At 39.3% G+C, this 27,624-nt stretch overlaps 1 protein-coding gene across 6 annotated transcripts in view; it reads right to left on the bottom strand.

The window, feature by feature from the left end:
• RAPGEF4 (Rap guanine nucleotide exchange factor 4) overlaps positions 1-27,624 on the bottom strand; it is a 157,432-nt gene that overhangs the window by 47,021 nt on the left and 82,787 nt on the right. For 4 of the 6 annotated variants that reach the window (XM_064451607.1, XM_064451609.1, XM_064451611.1 and 1 more), the window contains 4 exons: positions 8,364-8,417; positions 7,958-8,064; positions 5,949-6,070; positions 4,305-4,488 (listed from right to left, as the gene is read on the bottom strand). In XM_064451607.1, coding sequence (XP_064307677.1) covers positions 4,305-4,488; positions 5,949-6,070; positions 7,958-8,064; positions 8,364-8,417 — 467 coding nt within the window. The remainder of the gene's footprint in view (positions 1-4,304; positions 4,489-5,948; positions 6,071-7,957; positions 8,065-8,363; positions 8,418-27,624) is intronic. The other 2 variants (XM_064451608.1, XM_064451612.1) reach the window with 2 other exon arrangements.

Below are 27,624 nucleotides of genomic sequence, written 5' to 3'. Positions count from 1 at the left end.
GATTTATGTGGGGCAGTAGCAGCTTAATTACGTACAGAATAAAGCTAAGCCAGTACTAGCAACCTTTCACTGGAGATTTAAGAAACACAAGGTAAAGATTTCAACAAATAATACTTCCCATAGGAAGTAACAACTTTAATTTTATTACATGCTTGCAAAACCAGCATGTCTTGGAAAATGGAAAACATAGTGTAACAAATCAACAAATTTCTATATGAAATTAAAAGGATGATGTCTTACTATATCAGATCTCTATCAGGACAAAAGGCTACACTCTTCTTTCAGCATGTCGTTTGCCTCCTGTGTTAGACTGACAATCTACACTGGATGTTCCCAGTCTTTACTTCTGCTTCTGCAGATGTCACGTGGAGAGATATTAGGCATCGCTGCTTCTGTAAAACCTGTGTGGTGACCCACTGATGTTGATTTGTAGGATCCTGCTGTGTAAAGACCTAGTTTCTGCAGGGGACACATTCTAACAGCGATAGCTGGTTGTAGGCAGGATAATAAATGGAATAGGTAGAGAATGAAGCTACATATTAGTGGACAGGAGAACTCAGATGATATTAAGTTATCAACAAACACTGTTCAGTGTTTGGAGAATTTATCAAGGTCAGAGACACTGAGCTTCTCTGCGACTAGGATGTTGACAATAACATAGTACTTTGCCATTGATAAACCATGTACGTACAAGCAACATAATTGATTACAGCTAGCCAGAAAATTCTTAGATAATAAGAACAAGAAAAAAGATCAGAGACCCCATAACATTGTGATTATATGTTAAATAAGCATACATTTCCAGAGTACAAATTTTGTCTTCAAGTACCATAAAACTATATAGGATATATGAATAATTTTACCTACTACCCGTGTCTGAGTGTGAAAGTGAATGCATGTTCACTTACATTAGCACAGAAGCTAATTATGCAATCTTTGTACTTGAATCAGTGCTCCTTGATTAACTCCATAAATGCCATTTACCACATATAATACCCATAAACATCAGTGAACTGATATGTGGAAAGATAATCTGTATTTCCTGTCCCAGGAATAACATTTGGTTTATTAAATGTCATTGGCACGAAGCTCCACCAAGGACTACGGAACTTAATACAGTCTTTAAGGAGAAATCCAGTATGGTTCTTACTACTAACAGCTGAGTGGAATATCTAAATGAAACACCTTAAGGACAAGAGAATAAATATATCTTGCTTAATTTTTACAAGACCTTCAGGAAGCTATAGATTCTTACCAATGATTAAATTGGTATTTTATTATATATATATTTTGTGTTGTTTACCATGTTTAGATTTGTTTTCACTTCCTCTCCCTAGCATCCTGTTGCGCTTACTCAGATTTATTGTTTCAGTCATACTGCTAACTTACTGGAGCCTAGAGTTTTAAAAAGGAATATAATCCATAACATCATCTGAGCTAAATACTGCTGTCTGATGAGTATCATTCTCCCCTTAAAGACTCCTGTTATTATTGTGTTTAGCTTTGTATTACAGCATCCTATTTAATTAGGGTTTACCATCAAGCTAGCTATATCTGAACACCATTAAAATAAAATTAAAATAACTAGAAAAATGTTTTCAGGATGTATTTTCATAGTGAGGGATTGAAATGCTTGTAAGGAAGAGCTATGTTAATTCTACAATATTTTTTTCCAGGGACTTGCTCAAGGTCTGCACCTGTGCTCTGGGCATTATAAGGAGCAGAGAGCTGTGTTTGCTACTTCACAAAAAGCTACTTTCACATTCACAGTGTATGTATTTCCAAAGAAAAAAAACCACCCAATAGCAACAAGAGCCTGCCAAAAATTTCCCTGAGCTCTATTCTGTTTTTTAAACTATAGAACATTCTTTCACAGTTTGACAGTTAAAATGCTGCAGTTAATGTAATAAACAGAGAATTTTTTAAGTCGGCTGTCAAAACAAGTGACATTTTTTGCTAGAGATTTTCAGATTTTGAACAATAGAAAGTACCTTTCAAAGCAACAGCTTCATTATACAATCAAATTCTCAAAGTAATCTTCTCATCAAAGAATATTGTCTTATTTCTTTCAGGGTAATTATCTGAGTTCTGCAACCTCTCCGGAAATGGTGACTATTATAAAATGCAGCTGTGTTGGTTGGAAAATTGTGGGTCCTGCTCAGGTCAGCTAGAGCCAGTGTCGCTGAAGCCCTGACAATTCCTTGAACTTTTGGCAGCTGTAACAGTGTCTAGTCAAAACTAGCAGGACTCTGAGGATTCATGGAGATTTTAACAGCTTTGATTCAGCACAGCCTAGGGTGGATTTTCACCTAACAAAATCATAACGCATGTAAACTGAATACTAGAACAGTAGTTAATATGGTGCCTGACAGTACAAGCTTGCTTTCTTGAGCAAAGGGCAGCAAAAATAAGCACTTTCAGGGATAGGGACAGGGAAAGATGTCAGATGGCTGTCAGTCTTGAGAAAACCTCTTTCCCCTCACTATATTGCATGAAAAATCTCCTATGAATGTTCTTTCAGGCGATGCTGTGCGAGTGACGACACAGAGGGAAGAGCAGTACTTTCCACAGCATCATTCTAGCCCTTCAGCTCTCTGCAAGGAGTGTGGATGATAATCAACATTGATCCTGCCAGGGTAAACTTACAGTGGCTGCTCTGAAAGTCATGATGGAAAGCAAACATAGTAGGCAGCCAAACCCCATGATAACCTAATGGGGCAGTTCTCCAAGAGCCAACCTGCCCAGTCAGTCTGCGGCAAAGGAGATAGTGCAGAAGTGCAGGGTCACAGCACACATAGCACAGCCTCCTAATGACTGGCATCTGCTCATGGGTGCAGGAAGCCCTCTTTTGCTCCTCAGTGAGAATGCACAGGACATCTACATGTCTGTGAGGAGAAAACACCTCACTACCCTGACACCATAAGGGTTTATGGAAGCACCATGTTCCCAGTCTGGTTTCAGTCTATGTATTTTGTGTGATAGGGAGTGAGTGCTCCTTTGGTTGTGTTTGACTAGACCTCTAATAAACAGAGAATTTATACTTTAAAAACTATTGCTGCATGGCACGGTTACCTATTTTTATAAGCACAAGTATCTGATGGCACTTTTTGAAATTCAATGCTTTTAGCAAATTTTTTGAGAAGTGCCATCTAAACAAGCTTACAGTCTAAACAGACAACACAGGGACAAGAATGGAGCAGGGAGAGGATACAGATGGAAACAGAACAGGAGCAAGCACTTGAGTGAAGTGGTTTCAAAATATGTTTAGTATAAAAAACATTCTCACACTGCAGACAGGGCTCAATCCTATGCCATAGCAAAGACAAATATTGTCGATGGCTTCAAAGAAGCGGGAACCAGCTTTGTATACTTACCTTTCTTGTACTGACCCTTACAACTAAATCTTCAGTATAGACAACCTTAAGTAATTAATTATTCTCAGTGTGCTTAATTAGCAGTAAAATATGTCTTTAGTGCCCCTAAATACTACCTGCATAATGAAGAGGTTGCCTTCAATGGAGGGTCAAACAGAGTTTGTACTGGTTGCTTTGAAGTCACTACAAAGCTGCCTTCAAAACATGCCTTTACCAGTTTTCAGTGCGACCAGAATGTACTGCTGAAAGGACGTTTAGCCAGCCAATGAGTGAGAGGACATGATCGGATAGCTATGAAAAGGTTAGGCAGACATCCTTGGTGGCCTAGGTACACAAAGTATTCTTTTTAAAGTATTGATTTTATATGATAAGAAAGGATAACTAAACCCACAGAGCCACATTTCACACCTTGCTAGCAAACTACAACTGGCCAAATCCAGCCTATCTTAATTCAATATAGTTCTACCAAGGATGAATATAATTAACGGCTGCCACTGACGACTGTAATTGAAAGGTACCCGCTGCGCTGCCATCCTGCCACTCTACTCACTCACAATAAGTTAAGGCGGCACAGTTAATTGAATGGCATGTCTACACAGAAAGTGTTAACAGAGCAGGACTCTTCTATTACCTGCAACTTGCTTTTGGGGAGACTCAGAAATGAAATAAAAATTTAATGCAGCATTTTCCTCAAGGTGAGTATGATGCCACTCATGGCTTTGATGGTTATTCTCAACACACAGTTCAAATTCTAAGGATTAATGAGGACTGGAAATGACTTAATATGGACTTTAAAACTTTAGAGGTTGAACAAACTGGCATTGAAGTGAAATAACTGGCTAAAGGATGCCTGACAATAAATGTAGATTTCACTTGTTTCCATGTCACAAGGAAGATCCATGTATAATATTAACTCTTTAATCTGCTTACGGTTTTCTGAGAATCATCCTCATATGAGCATCTGGCCCAATCTGAGACAGAAGCAGCATGGTGTCCTGTAGCTCCTCATCACACTCCTTTTTCTCTTCCTCAGTTGGCAAAGGGGCATCTTCACGCTCATCATCCAAAAATCGATAAAATAAGTATTTGTCTTGAAAGTGGTGTTCCTGATCCACTGAAAACAACATATCAAACACTAAGCTCTCCTCATTAAAGTTAACCTTATAGAAACCTGTGTAGCATGGTATATGTCACAGATATACTAGTTAAGAAGGGAAAGAAAGCTACAGAGAAATTGCAGGAGTATGAAACACCTTTATTTCACCAAATTATGTAGCTTGGAGGGTACACTTTTAAATTGTATACTACAGACACTTTCCAGAATTTGTTTGCAGGTATGTGTTTTGTGGGTGTGTATACATACGTGTGTGTTCACACATGTGTGCATGTTTCTTACTAGATCTGCATTTGTTCTTATTGTTTCAAACCATTTCATTTAAGCAAACAATTCACACTAGGGAAACGGTTATATGATGAATTTCTGTGAGGTGGTCTCTAGCACGAACACCTTGCCCTACAGGTTTCAGATAGGACTAAAAGGTAACAAAAGCATCTAAACTCTTTCTGATGTACCAGAAATGTACATCGTCAAGAAAGTTTGATGATGAACACAGGGCAAGTTCATTGACTTGTGTCCTGGTGGAAGAACTTTATGGAAAGACTATCAAGAGAAGAATTCTAAAGAGTGGCTACGGTATGGCAAAGGACAAACACTTGGACTTCCAAGCATGTCAGTGAGATGTATTGAGTTGGATACTGTGACGCAGCTTGCAACAGCTTGCACCTGGGAGTTCAAGGCAATATTTGGCAGGAATTAAAGCTAGAGCCCTTAGGGTAAGGAAGCAGTGGAAAAAATCTGTCTTCTCAGTGTGGGAATTCCTTCCTAGGATATGGGAAGGATAAATACAGAGGATAAATAGGAATGTACCGTAATAAAGCTGCTCCTCAGAACTTAATAAAACTGTACATGCAAAGCTTCAAATACTAATATTGCTTTAGAAAGCTACCCTTTTGAGAGCTATAATATCCTGTTACCAAGTAAATCCTGCCAGACAGAAACTGAAAGTCAGTGTAAAACACAGTCAGAAAACTAACACAGAATCCCAGATCTCTGCACTTGAATATTTGGAGTGTTGAATTTGGGAACCATTCCAAAACCACTAAAAATCATTCCAAAATTATGGATCTGAGCAAACAAAAATGCTTACATTCACTTTCAAATGCTGCAGATCTTTGATGAAGATCAGTTTTGTGCATGGTAGTACACCTCTTGGTTTTGGCCTGAGTGCTATACAGCCCTCGCAATATAATCACAAGCCAGTGTACTCCTAAGCATAATGAAAGTTATCATTATAAATTGTTCATTTACTTTTCAGTACTGTCAAAAGTTAAAAAGGTATATTGGATTAATGTAATACTGTCTGTGTGTTGCACTTGCACTTATGAATGAACAGGTTGCTCTGCAGCATTTCTTTTGGGCTCATGGACCCTTTCTTTTTTATGAGAGATCTACAGAGGCACTGATGTCACACATTGCCCGTGCTTTAGTCAAGATGCTGGTTTTCTTTATCTTACCATGGTTAAGAACACCTTCTTCCAGCAATACTTGCCACATGCCAACAGCCTGGGTTCGTGAATGGACACAAGGACTTTGCTGCATCATCCAGTCAACTAGTTCTGTCCCCACACAGCATTGCCTGAAGGACAAATGAATAGATAGAAATGAAAAGGGAGCTAGCCAAGAGAGAAATCACACACAATGTTTGCCAAGAACAGCAATATCTTAAACTCTGCATAACCTGCACAAGACACAATGTCACCATCTGCGTGTATATGCTTGAAATACCAGTGAAGGTATTCAGTTTTGAGAGGATCACCTCAGCAGGACAACAAGTGCTTTGGGAAATGCAAAGTTCAGAGGATCAGAGTGACCCTGTGCCACCTGGTACAAAGCCTGTTGCATCAGCACAACAACCTCCAACACAGATTTCAAAGGAAACCTTCTCTATATGCCATGGGATAGCAAAAGCCTCATGCTTTTCAGAATCCTGCACGAAAGCAATAATCTAACACTGTAAAAACTTTGCCAATGAGAACAGCTTCCACCGGAAGAGCGAGCATTATGAGGGTGTTCCTCCATTTGTAACCAAACTCTGGCCACACTGTATTTGGGGACTTTGGTTTGTAGATCTACAGTGTTTCTGGGGCTCTCTCATGCTAGGTGCTGGTCACCTCACACCTCCTGACTGACCCAGAGGCAGGCAACAGCAGGCCTCAAGTTCTGGAGGACACCCAAAGAGGGTGAAAAAAACAAAAAGCCACATGGTCACTAAGTAAAATTATTTGCATAGCACTACCTAGCTCAGCAGAACAGAAGCAAACAAGCAATGTGATAAAAAAACTTACAAATCTATAACTGATCACACATAGAACAGAGAGGAAGTTGGCTAGTCCTTCTGGACTGGCTCATGTGGCTCCACACTTCTTGCATAACTTTCAGAGACCAAGGAAATAGATAATACTGAAATTGCTGAAATCTATCTCAAATAATGCTCTTCCAATTAAAAATCCCATTTTGATGACAAAACTTCCCCTCACCTGGATCCAATCTTAATTTTGACATTCCATATTTAAAAAAAAAAGCAAGGATAGAACAGTAAGAGTTGAGTTTTCCCCAGCTATGTATAAGATAAAATGGTTCAGTTGTTTGGGTCAGCATTCGTCTTCATTTATCATGCATGCTCTTTTGTTCTTCTAGAGCAATGAGCAATGTCATATCGTGATATATTCTCAGATCAACCTGCAAGCTCCAAATACGTTTCAGCATATTAAACACATTTTGACTGAAATATGGAAAATCAATGCACTTATCTCAAAAGCAGATCAGCAGCATATTGACTTACTATTTAGAAAAAGACATACTCAGAGATTTTAAAGCAATTTTTACTTAAACATACTCTGAATAATGCATTAGGTATTTGATTTAAACATTAGACACTAAACCAAATTGATTGTTCCTTTAGCCAACAGCAGATAGATCCTGACTCCTTGAAGTCAGATTCCTATTCTACAAGTGCCATTGTTATCTCACTTCAGCAAGACAGTGCTGCCACCAGCAGGAAGATAAGAAAGCCTGGCAATACACTGAAAAAAATAAATTTAAATATAACAGAAAATCTCACCAGGTGAGTTTTCAGAACTCCACACTGAGCAACACTGCTGTAACAATCAGTACAGCAACATATTAATGAGCTTTCCTATTATCTCTTACTGATATACAAAGAGAACAGAATCTACATTTTAATTTGATATTGCACAGACCGGTCCAGCTAACTATGCTATTAACTTTGGTAGAGTTTTTGTATGTGAATACTCTGTTCACAATCATGGACTCAATTTCCAGCCAAATTACTTCAGAAAAGATTTACCAGGCCCATTAAAGACTGCATAACATCCAGACTCAAATAGCATCACAGAATAATTTCAGACCTTTTGAGACCTGCAAGTATGGTAAAGCATAAATCACAAATCAGAGGATGGCAGGCATAAAAATTCAGAGACCTCTATACAATCAGCTCACACACCTGTAAGTCTTCAGATGGTATTTACGATCTCTTATCATGTGAGGGGCTCGGGACAGAATTGTATTCCGTAAAATCTTTCCAGCTCTGAGGATCTTTTCTGAAGGAACCTTGGTGATCATGGAGAAAAAAACAGGGACCAAGACACACAGATTTTAAACTTTCCGCAATCTCTGTACTGCCTTCTGAAAAACAAAACACAAGTTCTCTTTTCCCTAAATTAAAAGTCCTTGCAGAGATGCTTACTTTTGCAGAGCAATGTAGTATGTATTTGGGATTTTAAGTCTCACATACTTATCACATCTAACAGAAAGCATCACTTCAGCTGATATGCATCATACTGTTGGAAATAGGAGTTATTTCCATCTGTCTAGCGGTCTGGCTCTACAGTGCACCTGTGTCCTATTACCTGTGTAATGGTTTTAGTAGGACGATGTGGGATGTGAGGTTCAATAAGAGGTGTCTGAAAAATAAAATGAAATTAAATACATTTTTAAAGGTTGAGGAGTAAAATAAAATAAGGCTAAAATAAAAAACTGAACAAAGAAGCTGTAAAAACAAAGAATTATGTGTAAGTCCAAGCTCTGCCCAGCGGACATGAGTAGAAAAAGCACTCTGAATACATCCTAAAGACAAACTTGGCTCTTAATGCTCAGCAAATTAAAACAGTGACATGACATGTGAAGATGAATAAACAAATGCATGTTAAACTTTTTAAAGTACTAATAAAGTGTGCAATGGCCAAATCAGATCTGAGACTTGCTGCTCTTGACCTGCAGTGGGCACAACATTTCTCATCATAGGCTGCCTCCACCATGGAAACTCTCTCCTCCTTCAACATCTTTTTATATTCAGCTCTCTTTTCTCTTACAGTGTAACACAACAAAACAGTAATGAAGAAAAAGCTCTGCTCCCACCTTCTGTCTTTTCTAAACTATCTGGCCTAGCTGGCAACCCTTTTATAGCCTCTCACCAGAGCTCTCTGAAATGCAAGCACACACAGGCCACTCACAGAGACCTGGGTAAGGATTTTCACAAAGGGGTTGGTAAAGGAAAAAGAGAAGAGTAAAGCAGATGACTTGGTTCTGCAAAGGGAAGAGTGAAAAGGAAGGCTATCGAGGCTCTACAAGAGAGAAGCAGAGGAGGGGATGGGAGAGATGGGAAAACAGGCACATAATGAACAGGTGAAAGGAGAGGAAAGATAGGAAGCACATGGCACAACATAGACAAAAAAGGAAAGCAGAGGGTTAAAGGACAGCAGAAATGGAGACAAAGGAGAACAAAACCAAACTTCAGCAGCCACCTCAGAATGATGAGAAGACATTTCACTTTGTTGGGACTTGTAGTTAACAGCATGGACCAAATTTACTTCCATTGTGAAATGTCAGGAGACACAACACGAGGGCTGAATTTGGCTGGTGGTGTGGGCTTGTTGACAGGGCAGAACATACCAAACACAGAGGTCTCCCACAAGGGCAAGACCTTGCACGTCAGCCCATGGCAGCCATGGCTCCCTTATACCCGTACAGCAAAGGCAGGACAGTCAGGTCAGAAGTACGGTGAACACATGCCATGCACTGCTGGGTTGCTGGGTATCAGTTTTCTTAAGCTGGGCATCTGTTTGTTAGCTCCCACAGGATTTTAATGATGTGACAAAGTCCTTGTAGTAATCAAATAGTGCTAGGAGCTACAAATGCACCAGGAGACTGTAGGTCAGATGGGAAGGGGAAAATGAGGGAAGCACATGACAGAAATAAATAAAGATAAGATAATCTTAACCAAGAGGCCTGTATATGGAAAACAATGAGAATGATTTTTCATTTCTAGTCATACCTTACAAGAAGTCTCCGAAAAGGCAAATCAATACAATTAAATTGGGATTCCTGATTTTTCTCATTAATAAGTCTACAATTTTTCAAAGGCCTATTTAAGTTATAAACATTTCTGTCCCACTGAAAGGGTAGTAAAACATCCCTCAATATTTCTTGGTTTCTGAACTGTGTGGAGCATGCTTTAGACAGTCTACATTTGCAGTTAAGGCATACTAAGAATAGCAAGAATCTTTTGAAAGGTGCCTCTAATGCAAACAAACCCACTGAATAACAGTTTCAAACTGGTACATAAATAATGAAGTCAGAGATATCACTCTGAGTATTAATAACTTTAGCTTCCATTTTCTTTTGAAAGGATTTCAAGTCCTCATCAAGTTCAGTGAGGCTGAAGGTAAATATATACTTAAATGGTTGGCTAAATTGACATTAAAGCCATTACAAAAATGATTTTTAAATTCTACATTCTTAAAAGATTTTTTTAAATCAATAAAGCACAATATACTCAATCTAGCTTCCAGATTTTAATTCTAGTTAAGAATATACTTCAAAGAAAAGATAAAATGCATAAGACAAAAAATATAAAAGACTTTTACAGCAATAAACAAGTGAAAATGAATCTAATTTTTCTTCTTTAGAGCTTCCATTAAGCTACAACAAAAATGCATAAAACTAATAGTTGGGAAAATCAAATATGGAAGAAGATTTGTCAATAAATTTCCCATCCTAATTAAAACAGAATATAAGACAGCATTTAGAAGAAATCTGATTCAAGCCAAAAATCCAGAAAACACCGAAGGTGAAACCTAGGGCACAGCTCAAGATTCCACAAAAAGCAGCAGGAAGCCTTTTTCACCTACATTTGATCCTGACCAATACGGAAGGATCAGCTGCAAAGACACAAGGTAACGGGGGTGGGGGTGATCATGAAATGATCCAGTGTCGGTACTTTACAGAAGGAAGGAAGAACATTAAAGTAGAAACAATGGACTAGGAAGAAAAACTCCCATAAGATACTGATAGCTAAATTCCTGGAGCAGGTCATGGAGGAGTAAGTGTAAGGTAAAAGCAGTTAAAGAGAGTTGGTAGTTACTCAATGAAACAATACCAACCACACATAAAATATACCCTAGCATACAGCTAGAAGATGTAGTAAAGACTCAACTTAACTAAAGAAAGAGCTCTTCACTGAAATACAAGAAGGAAATGTACAGAAAGGCTAAGGTAAGGGGGTTTACAAAAGGCAAGTATAAAAAATAATTTGAATAATGAAGGACAAAATTAGAAAAGCAAAGGTATCAAATGAGACAAACCTACGAAGAAATGTCAAGAGTTACAAAAAGTATTCCACAAGTACATTAGTAGTAAAACAGAGAGGAGAAGTGTTGATCCACTGCTCAACAGAGGTAAATCTATTGACAGATAATTCAAGAAGGCCAGAAGCAGTTGATTTATTTTTTTGTTTAAGTGTTCATTAGAAAGATCAGTGGCAGACAGATGGCTAATATCCTAAGTTGTAGAGTGAAAGGAGTAAAATCTCAGCCTGAGAAAGCAAAAGAATGGATGAGAAAATATTACATAAATTAGCTATTCTCAGACTGGCTGGGTTTCTAAAATTTCATGCAGGAAACTTGAAGAGCTTGAAGAAACTTAAAGAGGGCTGCAGCCACCGCCACCTCTGACAATTCTTGGGGTCTAAGGAAGGCAGCAGAAGACAGGAAAATGGGAAAAGGAGGAGCTGAAAAATGACAGACATATCAGCTTAACATGACTTCCTAGAAAAAGTCCATTTGTAAGCACCTGGAAAAGAACAGGGAGATGAGTGACATGTGATGTATATTAATCAAGAACAAATCATGCCACATTGATGTAATTTCTTTCTAATGTTGGGTAGCAACACAGATTGGGGAAGAAACAGTAGTTTTCTAACCCTTTACTTTAGTAAGACTTTGGCACAATCTCATATGATAATCTCTTCTGCAAAGGCCAGATTAAATTTTTACAAAATTGGTGCAAAGTCAGTTGGAAAAGTATATTTTGAAAGCAATTACCAGTGAAGCACTGTCCAACTGGCAGTCATACCAGAGGTCTATTCTGAGCACCATTCTCAAGAATATATCACATCTGATACTATTAAATATTAAGATGGGATGAAGTAGAATGTACACTGATTGATTCTGCAGGAGACTTCAGGATGGGAGGGACTTCATGTACATTGAAAAATAAGTTTACGATTTGACACAGTTTTGACATTGGTCTGAATTAAATATTTGCTATTATGCAACACAGATAGTGCTGACTACTTTTCTAGGCAGAATCAGATATACAAAGACAGGGTAGGAAACAAGTGTCTTAACAGCAGTCCCACAGAAAAGGAAATAAGGTTTATAATACAGATTAGACAGAATTGAGTAAATAATGCCGTACTTGTATAAAAGCAACAAATACTGTACTAAGATGTAGTAACAGATTAGATACATAACGCAGTTCTGCTTTAGTCAGCCTAAGACCTAAGCTGAAGTACTGTGTCATATTTGCCCACTTCACATCAAAAGTATCTAAACCATCTGGACAGAATTTAGAGGAGAGCAACAAGTATCATCAGAAAGCACAACATAAATAATCAAAGTTGTTCAGCTAAGGAAAAGGCAAGTCTTAGCAGAAGCATGATAAAAAAGACTTCAGATTTAAAAGGCCTTTGAAAAGAAGAAAGAAGTCACCTAGTCCATCTTGCAGAGATCAGGAAATAGGGTTTAAATTACTGTAAGAAAGATTCAGGTTAGACATCGGTGAAGCTTTCCTAACAGTGTGGACAGTGAATACTGGCACAGATTCCTAGGGAGGTGTGGTTTCTCCATCTTTGGAGGCTTGGGAGGATACGTAAGGTATCTGTCAGGAGTGCTACTGCTGTAGTGAATTGTACATGTGGCTCAGGGACCGACTAGATGCTTTCCTGAAGTACCTTTTAGCCTCACTGTGTGGCACTGTGTAATTTTCGAGGACACCTTTACATGTCTAAAATTAGTTCAACCACAAGGTGGTGCTTAAGGAGATGATCAATAATACAGCCCCCAGAGCAGCAAGCCCAGACTCAAGAAAACAAAGCAGTCACTCCTACTGAGGAACAACATCATTGCCATCCAAAAGACATGCTCAGCAAAGAGTTCCCCCAAAGTTACAGCCTTCCAAAGCTTCCGCAGTGACCCTGGCTGCACTAGCAATGAGATGAAATGCAACAAATGGAATCACAGGACTTGGACTGAGTTTGCTATAGAAAGGTAAGTCATCCTTCAAAGGCAGAGTAATGTAACATCAATTAGTTAATAGGAGATACAGTGTTCCTGCAACAGCCTCCCGTCAAAAAAAGCCTGGATGCTGTAAGGGATTGTATCTTAGGATAATATTCACAACTTGGCTGAAACCTAAGAAATATTTTCTAAGTCTTTACAATCTTGGATTTCCCAATAAGGGGTACTTAGAAAGCACTTAGAAAAAAAGAAGTAACTCTCGCTATAAAACAGCAGAGAGTGAGCAGGGTGTTTAACTACCTTCTTAATACATTCTGGAAGCCAATCAGAATAGTTTACGAATTATTACCAAACTCCTAGCCACAGTAGTGACAAGTGTTCCTGCTCTTAGCTTTCCTTCAGCATGAGATAGAGCAACACAGCAGTACCATCTTGAGGGTTAGCTACAGCATGCCCTTTTCCAACTAGCGCACACACAGTTTACTATCATCTGCTGATCCCCCCGTAGGAGAGAAGGTGTGTACGGGTCTGAAGGGTAGAGAGGGGAAAGCTGCAGGTGTTGGTAGAGGGAGGCAGAAAATGATCATGAGAATCTGTGATAAAATGGCTTTCAGCATTAACTTTGACAAACTCCATATCTGTACCTTTATGGATTCACATTTGGGCCATTTAAACAAACCCTTCATGAAGCCAATCACAAAACTCCCTATTTAAACCGGGGCAAAGTAAGGAAAGTAGCAATTTTAGCCTCCATTCCTTTGAAGATTCAAATATTTATGCATGAGAGCAATATCATAGATTTAAATAGGACCATTCATGTGTATAATTTTATGCACACATTTAATCTCTGGAGAAATAGGCCTTAGATTACCAACTACAGGGCAAGAGCTGCCATTTTTTCTGTGCTCCTTACCTCACTGAGCAAGCCATATGCAAACAAATAAATAATATAACGAACAATAATAGAGACCTGACATGAGGTCTGTATTTGTCAAGTTATTTGAATCTGCTAAGTAAAGTCCCAGAACATCTCTTATAAAAATACATTTTTCTATTCCCCTTGTTAAATAGCTGTAAAGGGATGTTTCTTCTGAGCCTTTACATATGAATGAAAGCTTTAGATCTACATCAGTTTGGATCTATAGAATCTATAGACGGAGGGGACCCAACTTACTACTCTCAAATGTTAGTGTAGGAATTGTGTATTGCAAAGTATTAAGATGAAATAAAACAAAAGCCAATGAATCATGTTTTTCCCATGACCTCAGTTTAGCTCATCTTTGAACAGAGAACAAGTTTCTGTATTTATTGGAGTTAAGCATGGCATGTGAAGTTACCAAGGCGATCAGATAAACCTGTGCACTACTGTTGACCCCTTGGTTTCCAACTGAGGCACTGAAAAGACTTGTAAGTGACATCTGTTTTCCTGCTGGCTGGCAGGGGATCCACAAGAAACAAAGGACAAAACCCACACAAGTCAAGAGGTGGCAGCAGCAACAGCCACATGACTAAGAGAGGTCTGTTTGTTTTACCCCCTCAGTATTTACTCCTATTGGTGATTTAGGGCCTAATCCAAATCCCACTGAAATTACTGGCAAGTTCCTAACTGACTCATCGGGTTTTGAGTCAGGCCCATAGTATTTGATTCTCCGAAGTGTATTTCAGGAAGCAGAGCATCTTTAGCTCTTACTGGTTCCAAATGACTTCTGATGACTGCCATTTAAGACTAGCATGTTTGACTATCCTTATATATATCTCGTGAAAGGCTATCAATGCTCTGTCTGGTTCATTTGGCAGGAAATAAAACATACCAAAAACCATTCCCACAATACTGGTGAAATATAACCAGTCAGTAAGATACAGCGGACAATCAGCAAGAGTCCCCACAGCCCTCCCACACACCACCTTCCCCTTCTATTCCTATCATTCTTTCTCAAATCTATATATCCATATCCAAAAAGTTGCCTTTTTTTGTAGTATGTCATCTACCTGAGCTACTTCAGATATGAATTCCAAAGATATGGGGCCTTTGTAGAGAAGACTCTTTTTCCAATACAAACCAGTATTTCCATCGCTACACAATAACCATACAGCAGGCATAAAGATGAGCATACAGTATCATAGCTGTGGGAGTGCATTTCCAAGTGGAAAGCAGTCTTGGACAGAGTATCCTAAAGCCAATTCCATTGGTCTTAGTTCCATCTGCAGAGAAAGAGTATGTCAATGCAGTCTGCACCAACCTCTGCCAGGATGCTACAGCTAAAACAATACACCTAGTGAATGCAGCTTGCTAAAAAACGTCAGAGAAGCAGCTGGCCAAAGATTCTGTCATAAAAAGGTCCTTTGAAAAGCATTTTTGCAAAAATTTGAAGGATAATGTAGGAATTTCTGTGCTGGATCTCTGGTGTAGCCTGATGTAGAACATGCTGATACACTGACCAACTCTTGTCATCAGAAAACAACCTATGTCGTGACCCCTAACCAACCCCCCAGGGTGCACACTCTGTAAGAAACCTTGGCACACATTCCCTGCCACAGGCTTTTCTGATGGTTGGGACGTTACCAGGACTGATCTCTGCCCAACCCTGACCACAGTCATATCTGCAGAGAGACCTTACCATGCCCCTCCAGAAGACAAGAGAAGTGGAAATAGAAATACAATCATCACTACTACGCTGGAAACATTTCAGTCAACTCTTCACTATCACCCCAGTAATGCATGCAGCAGCTGAGAGAACAAATCTGTCCTCTCTAGCACTCTCCACAAGCCAGCACTGGTAGCTAAAGAGCAACATGCCTGCTCACATCTGCTAACTGGAAAAGTCTAAAACTGGCAATGACTGATCTCATGCCAGGTCTGTAGGTGACTTAGCAACACTTCGCAATTAACAAAGGACAAATAACCCAGAAAGAGCACTTGCTTCTGCTCTTCATCACGTTTACCAAACAATGCAAGTACTAAAAGGACCTGTAGGCAGTCTAGGTAGTCTAAAATTGTATCACCAAAGCATCTTCAAACCACCCATGCTCACAAAAGACAACCATATAGTTTCTTAAGAAACATCTGTAAACAGCAGAAGTGGGAAGCAGGGCAAAGTATGGATGGAGGCAAACACAAACAGTCACAAAATTGTTTGCAAAATTAGGGAACTTCCACAGAAACAGGAATTAATTGTATCTTAAAAAATCTTCTGAGTTTCACAAAACTACAGCACTTATAATTTAAATACCCCAAACTATGAACTAACTAAATCAAGCAAAATAGACTAGTAGAAATTGTCAGGACCGGTGGTTAAGACAGCTCAGTTTTATTCTTTTTTTCTGAATTAATTGACTGCATGACCTTGCAAATCATGTAATCACACTGTTTCATTTTCCTCTTTTTGGAGAGAGGAATATTAATAATGTCTACCTTTGTAAAATGCTTTGAATAGTGTCAGTAAATGGGCTACTATCAAAATATTCAGAGTAATGATGACTGTTTAAAAATCTATATTCTTTAAATGTAATACAGTCTGAAGACTAACCTGTATTTTAAAATACATTCTAAAATTGATTTTCTTTAGTAATCTACATGTATTAATAGCATAAACAGGAAAATGTGTTGCTTTAAATTCTCAAATACAATCAGTGTAGCAAATTTATTTTAGAAAGTTAAATTGAAATTGCTATTAACACTTTTACAATGTTTCTTTGACAAACTGTATACGTCCGTCCTTTTAACACAAAACGATTCAGCCATTACCAGAAATGATACTTCACTGTGAATGTCAAAGGGAAAAGGAATATTGAAACAGACTATGACCAGTGCACAAAAACCCCCAGAACATGGCTAATGATGTCTTATTTTCCTGTCATTTTTCTACTTCCCTGCTACAATGAAACAGCTGCTATAACTACACGGCACACATTGAATAAAATGTCAGAAAATGCTAACTCTGCTGTGAGCACTCCCGATATTCTGATAGGTGTGACTACAGTTGTCATAAGGAATCTCAAGTCAGCGCTGTCACGGGTTTCTCTGCTGCGGCATTTTTTAACCTACAAAAAAATAAAGCATTTTTTCATGGTCTCTCATGAGAATTACTGGTTTCTTAGTATCCATGGCTTTAATAGTATGTTCACCTGAAATTATTTACTTCTTGAGAAACAAACTATAATGATGAAGATGAAAAGTTATGATAAATATTAGGCAGCAAGGTTACTGGTTTTTAAGATCTGCCTCTCACCCACGTTATAGATACACAGCAACTATTCAAAAGACAAACTGAAGGGAAGCTAAAGATGAATAAGCTTCTGGAGGATTTTTTTTTCACTTGTTCCCAGATACCTTTGTAACTTCTGCACCCATCTCCCACCTCCAAGTCTCCCAGGAGGCATGCCTCTAGATAAACAGGACTGGGTGGGCTCTCCTATGCCTAGAGCACACTCAGATGCCTCTCTGAGGATTAGGTGGTGAAATTTTAGATGGAAGTGGTTTCATGCCAAACAAAAGGGTACTAAAAACTGGATGGAGTGTGAATTAGCAAGTGAGATCATGAACCTATTAAAATCAATGGTAAAACTCTTGACTTTGGTGCAGTCAAAATGCCACGCAAGTGAGGCAAGAGCACCGCTGTCTTCTGGGTGATAGCAGTTCATGTGTTGCGTGACTTGACCTCTGAGTGTTTCAACTTCTCCACCTGTAAAATGGGGGCAACAGTATCTACTCACATCTCTGACAAGTGATGAGAATGAGCAACTGACAACACTGCTGAATCCTGCAATTGAAATCCTGGAAGTCTGGTGCCTACAAAGTCATCCTGTGCATTTTACAATGATTTTTAACACTGAAAGGAAAAGTCATCAAAGTGAGACAGGGCTAGAGGGCATTGAAGGTTACCTCCTGAATTCCCTGGGGTGGTGAGCAACAAGGCAAAGCCTCTGGCAAGCAAGGAACAGAATTTCACTTAAACCCATTTTGTGTCTCTTCTGCTGATTCCAGGTTCCTTCTTCTCCAAGTTCAGGCCAGTGCATTTTGTGAACATACGTGAAATGAAGAAACATTGAAGGAGGGCAGCACATCTGCCTCAGATTCTAGCTGCCCTGTCTACTTCTCATTCTTCTTCCTGTCATCCTTTTCAGAAATAAATTTTTGCTGAAAATGGAACTGAAAAGGAATAATCTAACAATATCCAGTGCAACACCTTCTGCTATCCTACTTCATAGAAGGAGTTTTTTAATGATCTATGTAAATGTTTTCCATCTACATGGAATATATTTCCTAAAAAAGGTAAATGGTGGTTTCTGTAGTATATGAAAGTAAACAGAGAAAAGAAACCCCACACTCATGGTTAGATCAGAACACGTTTTCAAAAAAAGCAGACATTCTTCTTTCAGCCAAGTATTTCTTTACTTCAACAGCTTTAAGTCTTCTGTCATAAGCATAAAAACCATTGAAGCACTGCTGTTGAATTTACATATTTGTGCATCAGTGGAAAAGGCAAGCATTCTGCTCTTGGCAAATATCCACAAAACAACCTTCCTTAAAACTTCTGTTTCCCATGATGTCTACAAACAGCATGTCAAGGTGGAGGGTGCTGATGTGCTGAACCTGCTACCTGTCTCATCCAAGTCTTTCAGACTGCGGTTTATCTGCTGGGTGATTTTGTTTCAAAATTGGATTGTAGTCTCGTTAGGGTAGCGCCCTTCTTCCTAGGACTTCTGATGCAAGAGACAGCTACTGTCCCTGACTGGGATGTGTTAGCACCCTCACAACTCTGCTAACCACAATGAACCTTCATGACCAGAGAGATCTAACCAAAACATGGGGTGACCTCATTGCAGTCTACAACTTCCTCAAGGAGGGCAGCAGAGGTGCTGATCTCCTCTCTCTGGTGACCAGCAATAGGATACAAGAAAATGGAATCAAGTTGTGTCAGGGGAAGTTCAGACTGGACGTTAGGAAAAGGTTCTTCACTGAGGGGGTGGTCAGTCACTGGAACAGGCTCCCCAGAGAAGTAGTCACAGCACCAAGCCTGTCAGAGTTCAAGGAGCATCTGAACGATGCTCTTAGTCACATGGTTTAGTTTTAGGTAGTCCTGCAATGAACAGGGAGTTGTACTCTATGACCCTTATGAGTCCCTTCCAACCTGAGGTATTCTATGATTCTATGAAAGCAGGAGGGACCTGGTTACGAGGGACAACATGCGTCTTCTGAGGACAACCCATCAACATCATTACCTTCTCCTGCTATGAGGGTGCATCATCCGATTCAGTAATGGGCAAAGTCCAACAGCATAAATGCAGCCTATGAAGGGTAAGGGCTTTTCTTTTTCTTTTACAGTAAAATGCAATTGTGATCTCACGCATTTAACTAGCATGAAATGAAACTCATAACTGCTCTATTAGTTAACCAGTTAATTCAGTGTTCTTCAGATACTTTATTGGCAGTAATTGTATTGATTAAAATATACAAAGTCATTTGGAATCAAATTATTGGATCTGAACATCATGGATTGATATGCCCCGGTTTTCACATTAATTCCATAATGCACTGGGAACAATCAGCAAATAAAATACAAACACTGAGTTAATGTGCATCTGTGCAAACAGTAGGTATTCCCCAAGAAAGCAGTAAAAGAATAATACTATTAGTTCCTGCCAATCTGAACAAAATATAATTAGCATTGGAAAAGAGTAATTATTTAATATTTTTAAATTTGCTCCTTCCTTCCTCCTAACTTCCTACAGAGCTTGCAGCTGCCTAACTTGATACCTTTCAAATCAGGCCTGTTCACATTTCTTATTGTTTTGAATTTCAGCTCATCTTCCCTGATAACTAGTGAGGGACAGACATTTCTAAACATATTCTGAGCTACTTCTGTTGCTAAATGAAACTTTATTGCAACTTGAGAAAAAACTGGCTCCACGAAGGCACACAGAACACTGCAATTATTAACCCAAGACTGACACAGAGGGGTGAAATTACTCTATCTGACATTTTCCCTAGCGAACCACATCTCTTTATATCCCAGTTCACCATAGTGTGTTTCTGAAAGAGATTTCCTCTTTGTATCTCTCTCGGTATGTAGCCCAAGCTGTGTAAATTCAGTGATGTCTGGCTTTTAGGGATATCACAGAACCAGCCCTGTCCCTGTGAAATGGAAAAGGACCTACTGTATGTATTTTGTAGTTTATCCCCTTTCTCCTACTCTCCTTAATGTTGGCATTTATTTTCACATCATTGCTAAAAATATGACTTCATCCAGCTGAAATTCTGTCCCTGCCATCTCTCAACCACTCACCTCTTTCTTTTCAAAATCTTCTTTGGCTTAATTGACTCTTTAGTGTCTCTCTGTGGGCTGTATAAAGGATAAGGACTGTTGCACTATGTTAAGCAAAACAGAGTGTGAAAATGTTTGCTGTTCCAGAGGAGTTTAATTACTGTAATCCAAACCAGCTTGCCTGGAAATACTGAATGTACACAGAATATTTCCAGCTAACTTGTATTAAAAAAATATAATTTCTGCGACAATGTAGTACTCTTCAGCTTCTCCATGACAGTTGGTCTAGGAGACTGTCTTGGGGAAAGGAAGATGCATCCTTCCCGGAAGAATTTCTGGTACAGTGAAGTCCAATATTATTGCAGTTTGCCCCATGTCTGTATTGCCACAAGGTCACACAGCACTTTCCAGGCAGCAGTCCAGGTTCTCTACCCCAAACATGATAGCAAAAAGGCCAGACAAAACACAAAAGACAGCATTTCAAGAATACTGACTGTAACACTGAAGAAACCGAACAGACTAAGTAGCATTCAGAAGCTCCAGTGAGGCAATCTCCCTGTTTTCTTCTACCTCCTCCTTCCCCCAGTTTGGACCAGTATACCAGGAAGACGAGAGCGCCATTCTGTTACACAGGCCCAGGACTGCTGTGGAGTGGTGGCTATACTTTTCCAGTATAAGCAATGCCAGAAACCTTACTGTTACAGTTTTGTCAACACGTGTTTCTCCAACATTCCCCTGGAATCTGCAGCAGCTAACACTGACACTAAGCAGAGTGCGAACTGAATCAGGGGAAACAAAAGGTGGTGGTGGTGGGTTGTTAGGCTCCTTTATCTTGTGGACCCCTATAGTTTTGCCAGTCAAGACGAGGTACCTTGTACAGCTAGTGACAACAGGCTTAAGTTTATTTCCCACTCATTTGGAATAGCTGCCAGAACCCAGCATCCTGCAGACCACAAGCTGAAAAGCCCTAATCTAGACTGACTCCGAACATAATTAAGACAACTCAAGTGGAGGAAGGGACAGGGGAACAAATATTTGTCTGGATCTGTATGTGTATTACAGCAATAACAGGAACACATCATACAAATCTCTGTTTAAACACAGCAGACTGAAATCACACAGATTCATTTGTGTTTTAGCAGTGAATTGCAGTGGAGCTGCAAGCTGGCCTGACAAAACGAGCCCCTGCCAGTTGTCCCTCTGCTTCTCCTGCAGCTGACATGAGCTGGCAGAAATGCCAGGTTTGGGGCAGAAGAGAGTCTCTGTTTACAGCTGACAGATCTGGGAGTGCTTTGTGCAAAGGTTTACATTTAAAGTTGCAGACAGTTCATAGTAGTCTCGAACAGGACCACTGTGGTCCATCTCTTCCTTGAACCCCACACCCAGGCTCCACCCTGTTACTTGTGCTGGCCCTGGCCAGGGACCTAATTTTCATCTGAAGCAGCAGCAAATTAAGCTCAGCAAAAACGTTTATGTGCTTCTCAACGGTTCTGCTCCTCTACCCCCAGGCAGGCAGGAGTCTGTGGTGGAGGAGAGGGCACACGTAACCTGGTGTAGAGAGAAGGGATGGTGGCGGGGGCCACAGGTCCCTACAGGCCTGGTGCAGGTCACTGGAAGCTGCTGTGGAAGGGCAGCCACAGCCCCATGATTCTCCCTGGGCCCATATGTGCCCTGCTCTGGGAGCTGATGCTCCCACCATCTTCCTATTGCACAGCCACCCTCTCCTACCTCTTTTCCAGGTGTCACTGCTGGCCTTCACATGGCTTTAAGGTGGGCTGGGTCAGAAAACGGGTTTGGATGAAAAGTAACCATCTGAGCCATTGTGCAAAAGGCTACAAGGGAAGAGTGGCATGAGAGAAAATGTTTCTTTAGCCCCCTCAGATTTCTGCATTTGAGGTCAGCTACTTTGAAGAGTGAGGATGGACAAAGCAGTCCTGGGAGGTTTACAAAGACTTAATCATAATTCTCCCCTGTTAAGCTACTGGCTCTTTCTCCATCCAGTTCATATTTAAGGTTAGTATATAAATTGTTTATATTATTTCATTTCCTAAGATGAAAACAAGTGTGGCTGAGTAATCCTAATTAGAAGCAGAGTAGTAACTGGTATTGGAAGTAATTTTTTTCCCCATTTTTATTTTGGAACCTAAATTATGTATTATTTTCATTTCTCTACTAGTCAATTCAGCTATGTGTATTTGTATTTCCTCACTAACTGCTATCTTTAATTTTAAGACAGCTGCATCACTGATGATAAATCACACAAAGATCAAACATGTTCACAGTCTTGTGCCAAGTTTTCTTCCAGAAGGAAATTTACAAAAAGAATAAATAATGAAAAGTCATAAATGATAAATCTTTAAATACCTGAACAGCACTCGCTTCTTAACCATCACTGGAGATAATAGTCCAATTACATTTTTGGCTCTGTCGTAAATATCTGACTTTTTTGCCTTAGAAATTCTAACTCAGAATGGCTCTAAATGAGCACCACAAACCGAACACTTGCTTTGGTGGTGATGGTCTTTGTATGGAGCCAGCACAACAGGCTCCTGGTTCTTGGCTGGCTGACACAAAAAGAAGAATAAAATCACTGGACAGCTTTTCCTCACTATTTATTAACCTCTCAAATTTTTGTCATCTGTACATAGACAAAAAAAGATGCTGCTAAATGATCGGATCAGACACATTGATTACTTTTTACTGACTCAGAACTATAATTGACTTTGTAGAATACCAATTTCCAGCATGCATTGTAGGACAGGCAGTCAAAATGCTCTGCAAGAGATGATATGAGTGACTGGAAGGAATCTGATTTTAAGATCCTTGATCCAATTTTTCTGCCAAACTTGAGAAAATAATTACAAGATTCAAAAAAAATTCATTTTGCTGTTTCAAATATAAGTGCCAAATGTGTTACTTGTATACGCTTGACTTGTCTGAAGACATGAACCTTGAAAAGGACTATCTTTTTTTCTCAGTATAATTACCCACTCTTTCTGCCTTTCAACTGCAAGAAATAAATGGAGCATATGTGCATGTTTTCTATGGGTTGGGACAGAATCACAGAGAAGACACAGCCAAGAAGCAAGAGTCATCAAATGTGACTCCACAGTATATATTATCAGACTGCCCTTGCCAGCACTGGCAGGTAAGGCAATATGCTGTTTCCCCAGGCAACTGGAACTGAGTGTGATGCTCCTATTGAAAGAAGGTCCCACACCTACTTCACAATATTGAGTATTTTCAAATTCTAGTGTTTTCTAGGAATTTCTGTTATTTCTCCATTATTTATTTTATTTGTCTAAACTATGGCAGCAACATTCATTCAGCTAAGCAAGAGGAGTCAGTAAGGGAAAACATCTCTTCAGCCGAATTGCCTCTGCCATGCTACCCCAAGTACCTCTGTAACCCTTTTGTGGGGAGAAGGTTACTCAGGGAGGAGGTGAGTACTTGCTTACTCTGCTACTCTGAAGAAGGCCAACAGTGTTAGTTAGATCCCCTCCATATTACAAGATTAACAAAGAAATATATATCACTTAGTTTTTCATTTGTCTATTGATTTTTGAACCTTTTCCTCCCACTCCCACTGTCTCTTAGGATTATCACACCAATGACCGACCACAATAAGCTCCTGTAAGTAAACTCATTTGAAATGTATGAACACATATGAATCCCATGCATTACAATGTTCTAAGTAAACCACCATCTTTCTGTCTGGCAGTCACTCCATCTTTTCCGTGACTGAAGCTCTTTGTAGCAGAGGCCTTTAACCCTGCTTTGCATCACAGCACCCAGACCCAGCACAAACAAGAATTGCAAGGCTTTAGGATACACATAAATTGCAATAAAGGCTGGCATAAAAACTAAAAAAATGCAAGAGAAGTGGAGAGCACCAAAATAACGACTGCTTGAAGGGACTCTCCATTCAGACAAATACTGTGGAGACCATACATATTAATACTCAGATGTAAAAGCCATGGATCTAAAATCTCATATAGTTTAGCTCTAACATTGACTCGACTATATGGATTGTTCTGCCAGTAACAGAGGATGTACCTCTCATTCTTCATCTTTTCGCTTCTCCCTCATGATAAAACCCACATCTCCCAGATTTGGATCTTGTAGGTAGTTTCACAACGACTCAGAATGTCATTGCAGTACTTAAAGAAGGCTATGGATGCAGACATGCTTTTCCAAGCTTGCTTTTCCATTCCTGAGCAACGGGCAGTGGTTGCTTCTGTAATGTTTTGCAGCTGTGACAGGAAAGGGAGGCTCTGTCTTCAGGTGCTGACTATTCAGCTGTGCCGTGCTACTGGACATTATTCACTACTTTTCCCATTATTCCCCAAGATAAATGTGGCAATTTGCTTATATACACCTACATATATTTAAACCTCTGTTGTTATTGCTTTTAGAAAATGAGGGTAAAATTTAAAATAAGAATATTCCTTTATAATCTGTAGGTTGCAAAATTCTGCCCTCTTCTGCAAGAAGTTTAATTCATCTGCCAAGAGTAGTCTTGCCTCCATCTCTTACCAATCCCACTATCATTGTAGAGAGCTTTATTTATCCTTAGAGCTGTCCTTAGAACTACCGCAATGAAAACTCCTCATTGTAGAACGAAGGGGCCATATTTTTTCTTCCAAATTCATGGAAGGGCTTCAAGGATCCGGGATCCTTGAAATGGACCAAGTACATACTGCAGAGAAATTAGGTTAGTTTGACACGTACACTGGTAAATACACAGCAACCCGGACCAAGGATTCTGATCTTTGTCTCCACAATGCTCATTCCTGTATAGTAATAGATCGAATGAGAATCACTAATTGCATCTGCAGGTTTCTCGTTGGGACTACTCTGGCTAGTTCTGTATTGCTCAGATTGGAGCTCACTGATATGATTAGATATGGCAGAAGAAACCATTTCCAGTAGAAACTGCCATTAGGGTCTCCAGAAATCAGGGTACACAATGAAATCATGGGTCATAGATATTTCATAGATTATCAGGCAGCTGAACTGGATAACAGATGGGGTGGTGCAAGCTTTTCTGTGAGGCATCGCTATTCACACTGGCATTGAGAAGGGAAGCCTACAGCTGCGTATCATCTCCATATGGCTGGAACTGGAGACAGTGATGTATCAAAACCTTCTCTGGTGGTTCTGCAACAATTTAGTTTATGCAAAGCCTACTTATGTAAGCCAGCACACCTACTAACAATTTTGTTTACATTAAAGAGCTCTGATGACATATAAAGACCTTCACATTTTTCATGATGAAGTTCATTACTAACATATGAAAAATATATCTTTCACAGGCTCCTACTCATCTCACACTCCTGTCTTTGTTATCTCTCCTGCCATATGCTGTAACCATGCAACTCATTGCCAGGGACTACATGCAGAGCCTCTGCACTAGCCAAATCGTTACAGGCTGGGGTAATGACTGAACCCTGAGCACCTCCACTTAGAGCAAAATGAGGAACTTGAATAGACCTCTAAGCCAATTACATTCATATACGTGAAATTGGTACCAAAATATGAGAGCAGCCCCTAAAAGTAACTGGTACAGTTAGGACTGCATGAAGACATTATTTAGAAATATTTGCATGTAGTGTTTCTATGCAACAACTTTAAAAACAGATGTTAAAAGGGAATTATTTTTTCAACCCTATGCTAACACTGTATAGCGGAACTGACTCTGGCACAGAGGACAGGAATTAATGCATGCATATCACCAGACAGTTATAAAAACCATCCACACAGAAAATCAGTTCTGTTATAACACAGTTTTCATGTGAATGTTGGAGAGGTTACCACTTCCAAACAAACACCTTGTCATTGCATCTATAACCTTGCTAGAATACTGCCTGCTTTCCTGCTCTCTCTTTTTATTCTTTCTTGTAGGCTCACAATTTCATGAGCACGTGAAACACTTCCCTTAGCATTCTGCTAATGCTCTATCACATTCCATATCTGACATTCTACTGAGTATGTTAAAAGATAAGCTTTCTTCTCTGTCATGTGGGAAAAGTAAATTGAAATATAGGGAAATCAGAAGTAAAATTATTGTGTTTATTGCTGGAGTAGCTAATATGGTGAATGAACATGATTATTACTAGTGTCTTGTGTGGGCTTTTCAAAGCTGCATCTAGAGAACTGTAATGTCATCTTTACAAACGGTATACTTTCAAATGCCCAGAGCTATATTTAAGTGCTTGAAAATTGAAATAAGTTAATATTCATTTGTCTGGCAATATTGAAAATGGCAATATTTTGAGGATTAACACTTAGATTATGCCCTTCTCTGTCAACTGAAAGATCTTTTAAATATAATTTTATTAAACGCATTTAGAGTTGATAAAACAGCAGATCATGTTTTCACAATCACTCCAATTATTTAAATGCATAAAAATCAGCATGGTACCTAAGTCTTATTGAAAATTCAGTAAAGAAAAGGAATCTACATTTTATCACATCAAATTAACCAAGGAAGAAGATGGGTGAAAAAAAAGTAACTTTCAGAGGAGTATTTCAGCACATCCTATAGGAGCTTTGCCATACAAAATATCTTTAAATAAATCACTTCCAATAAGCTTCCAGTCTAGAGGATTCGGAGCCATTACATGAAAAACATAAAGGGGATGTCCCAGCATGTAAGCTTCATAAACTTGATCCATGTGTTTTTCGAATATTACTTCGTGCACTAGGGGGAGCTCCTGCAACTCTTTATCACAATTGAAACCGAAAGACAATATAGGGAAATAAAGCATGAGAGAGATTTCAGAAAAAAGATACATTCTTCACCCAATAGCAAGAACGACTGTATGAATTTGCACAACTTAATCTGATTATATCTTCTGTGTTCAGTATGGCTTCCTCAGTACAAAGGAGATGAAGAAGCACCTTCCCCCTTTTAGGATGTATGCTTTCAATGAAGAAGGCACACATTTAAGTAGGTTTTAAAGAGTCATAAAGATTAAGCTGTACAAAAAGAAAGCTAGCATGGTTTTTGAGGTGAGATGTTGTTTTAATTGAGTGTGTCACAGTAAAAAATTATCTGAGCAGGCCATCAAAGTCTGTACGATAATAAACACGAAGAACTGAAGTCTGTACCGTAACAAACACGGATAAGAGGACTTCATTAACGCTGCTCCGTCAGCCTCCATCCCTGAAATTCTCTGCTTTTGAGCACTTAATTTTTCAGCCTTACCTTCAAGCATAATTTTTTTTGTTTAGTTTCTTGAAGATGTGGTACTTCCTTTAGCAAACTGCAATATGGAGATTCCATTATGGAAAACAATACAAAACTTCTGTTTGGATCATTAGCA

This window comes from Phalacrocorax carbo, chromosome 5 (assembly GCF_963921805.1).
Source record: "Phalacrocorax carbo chromosome 5, bPhaCar2.1, whole genome shotgun sequence".
In the NCBI taxonomy this organism is placed as follows: Eukaryota; Metazoa; Chordata; class Aves; order Suliformes; family Phalacrocoracidae; genus Phalacrocorax; species Phalacrocorax carbo.
This window is presented reverse-complemented; position numbering and strand designations above follow the sequence as displayed.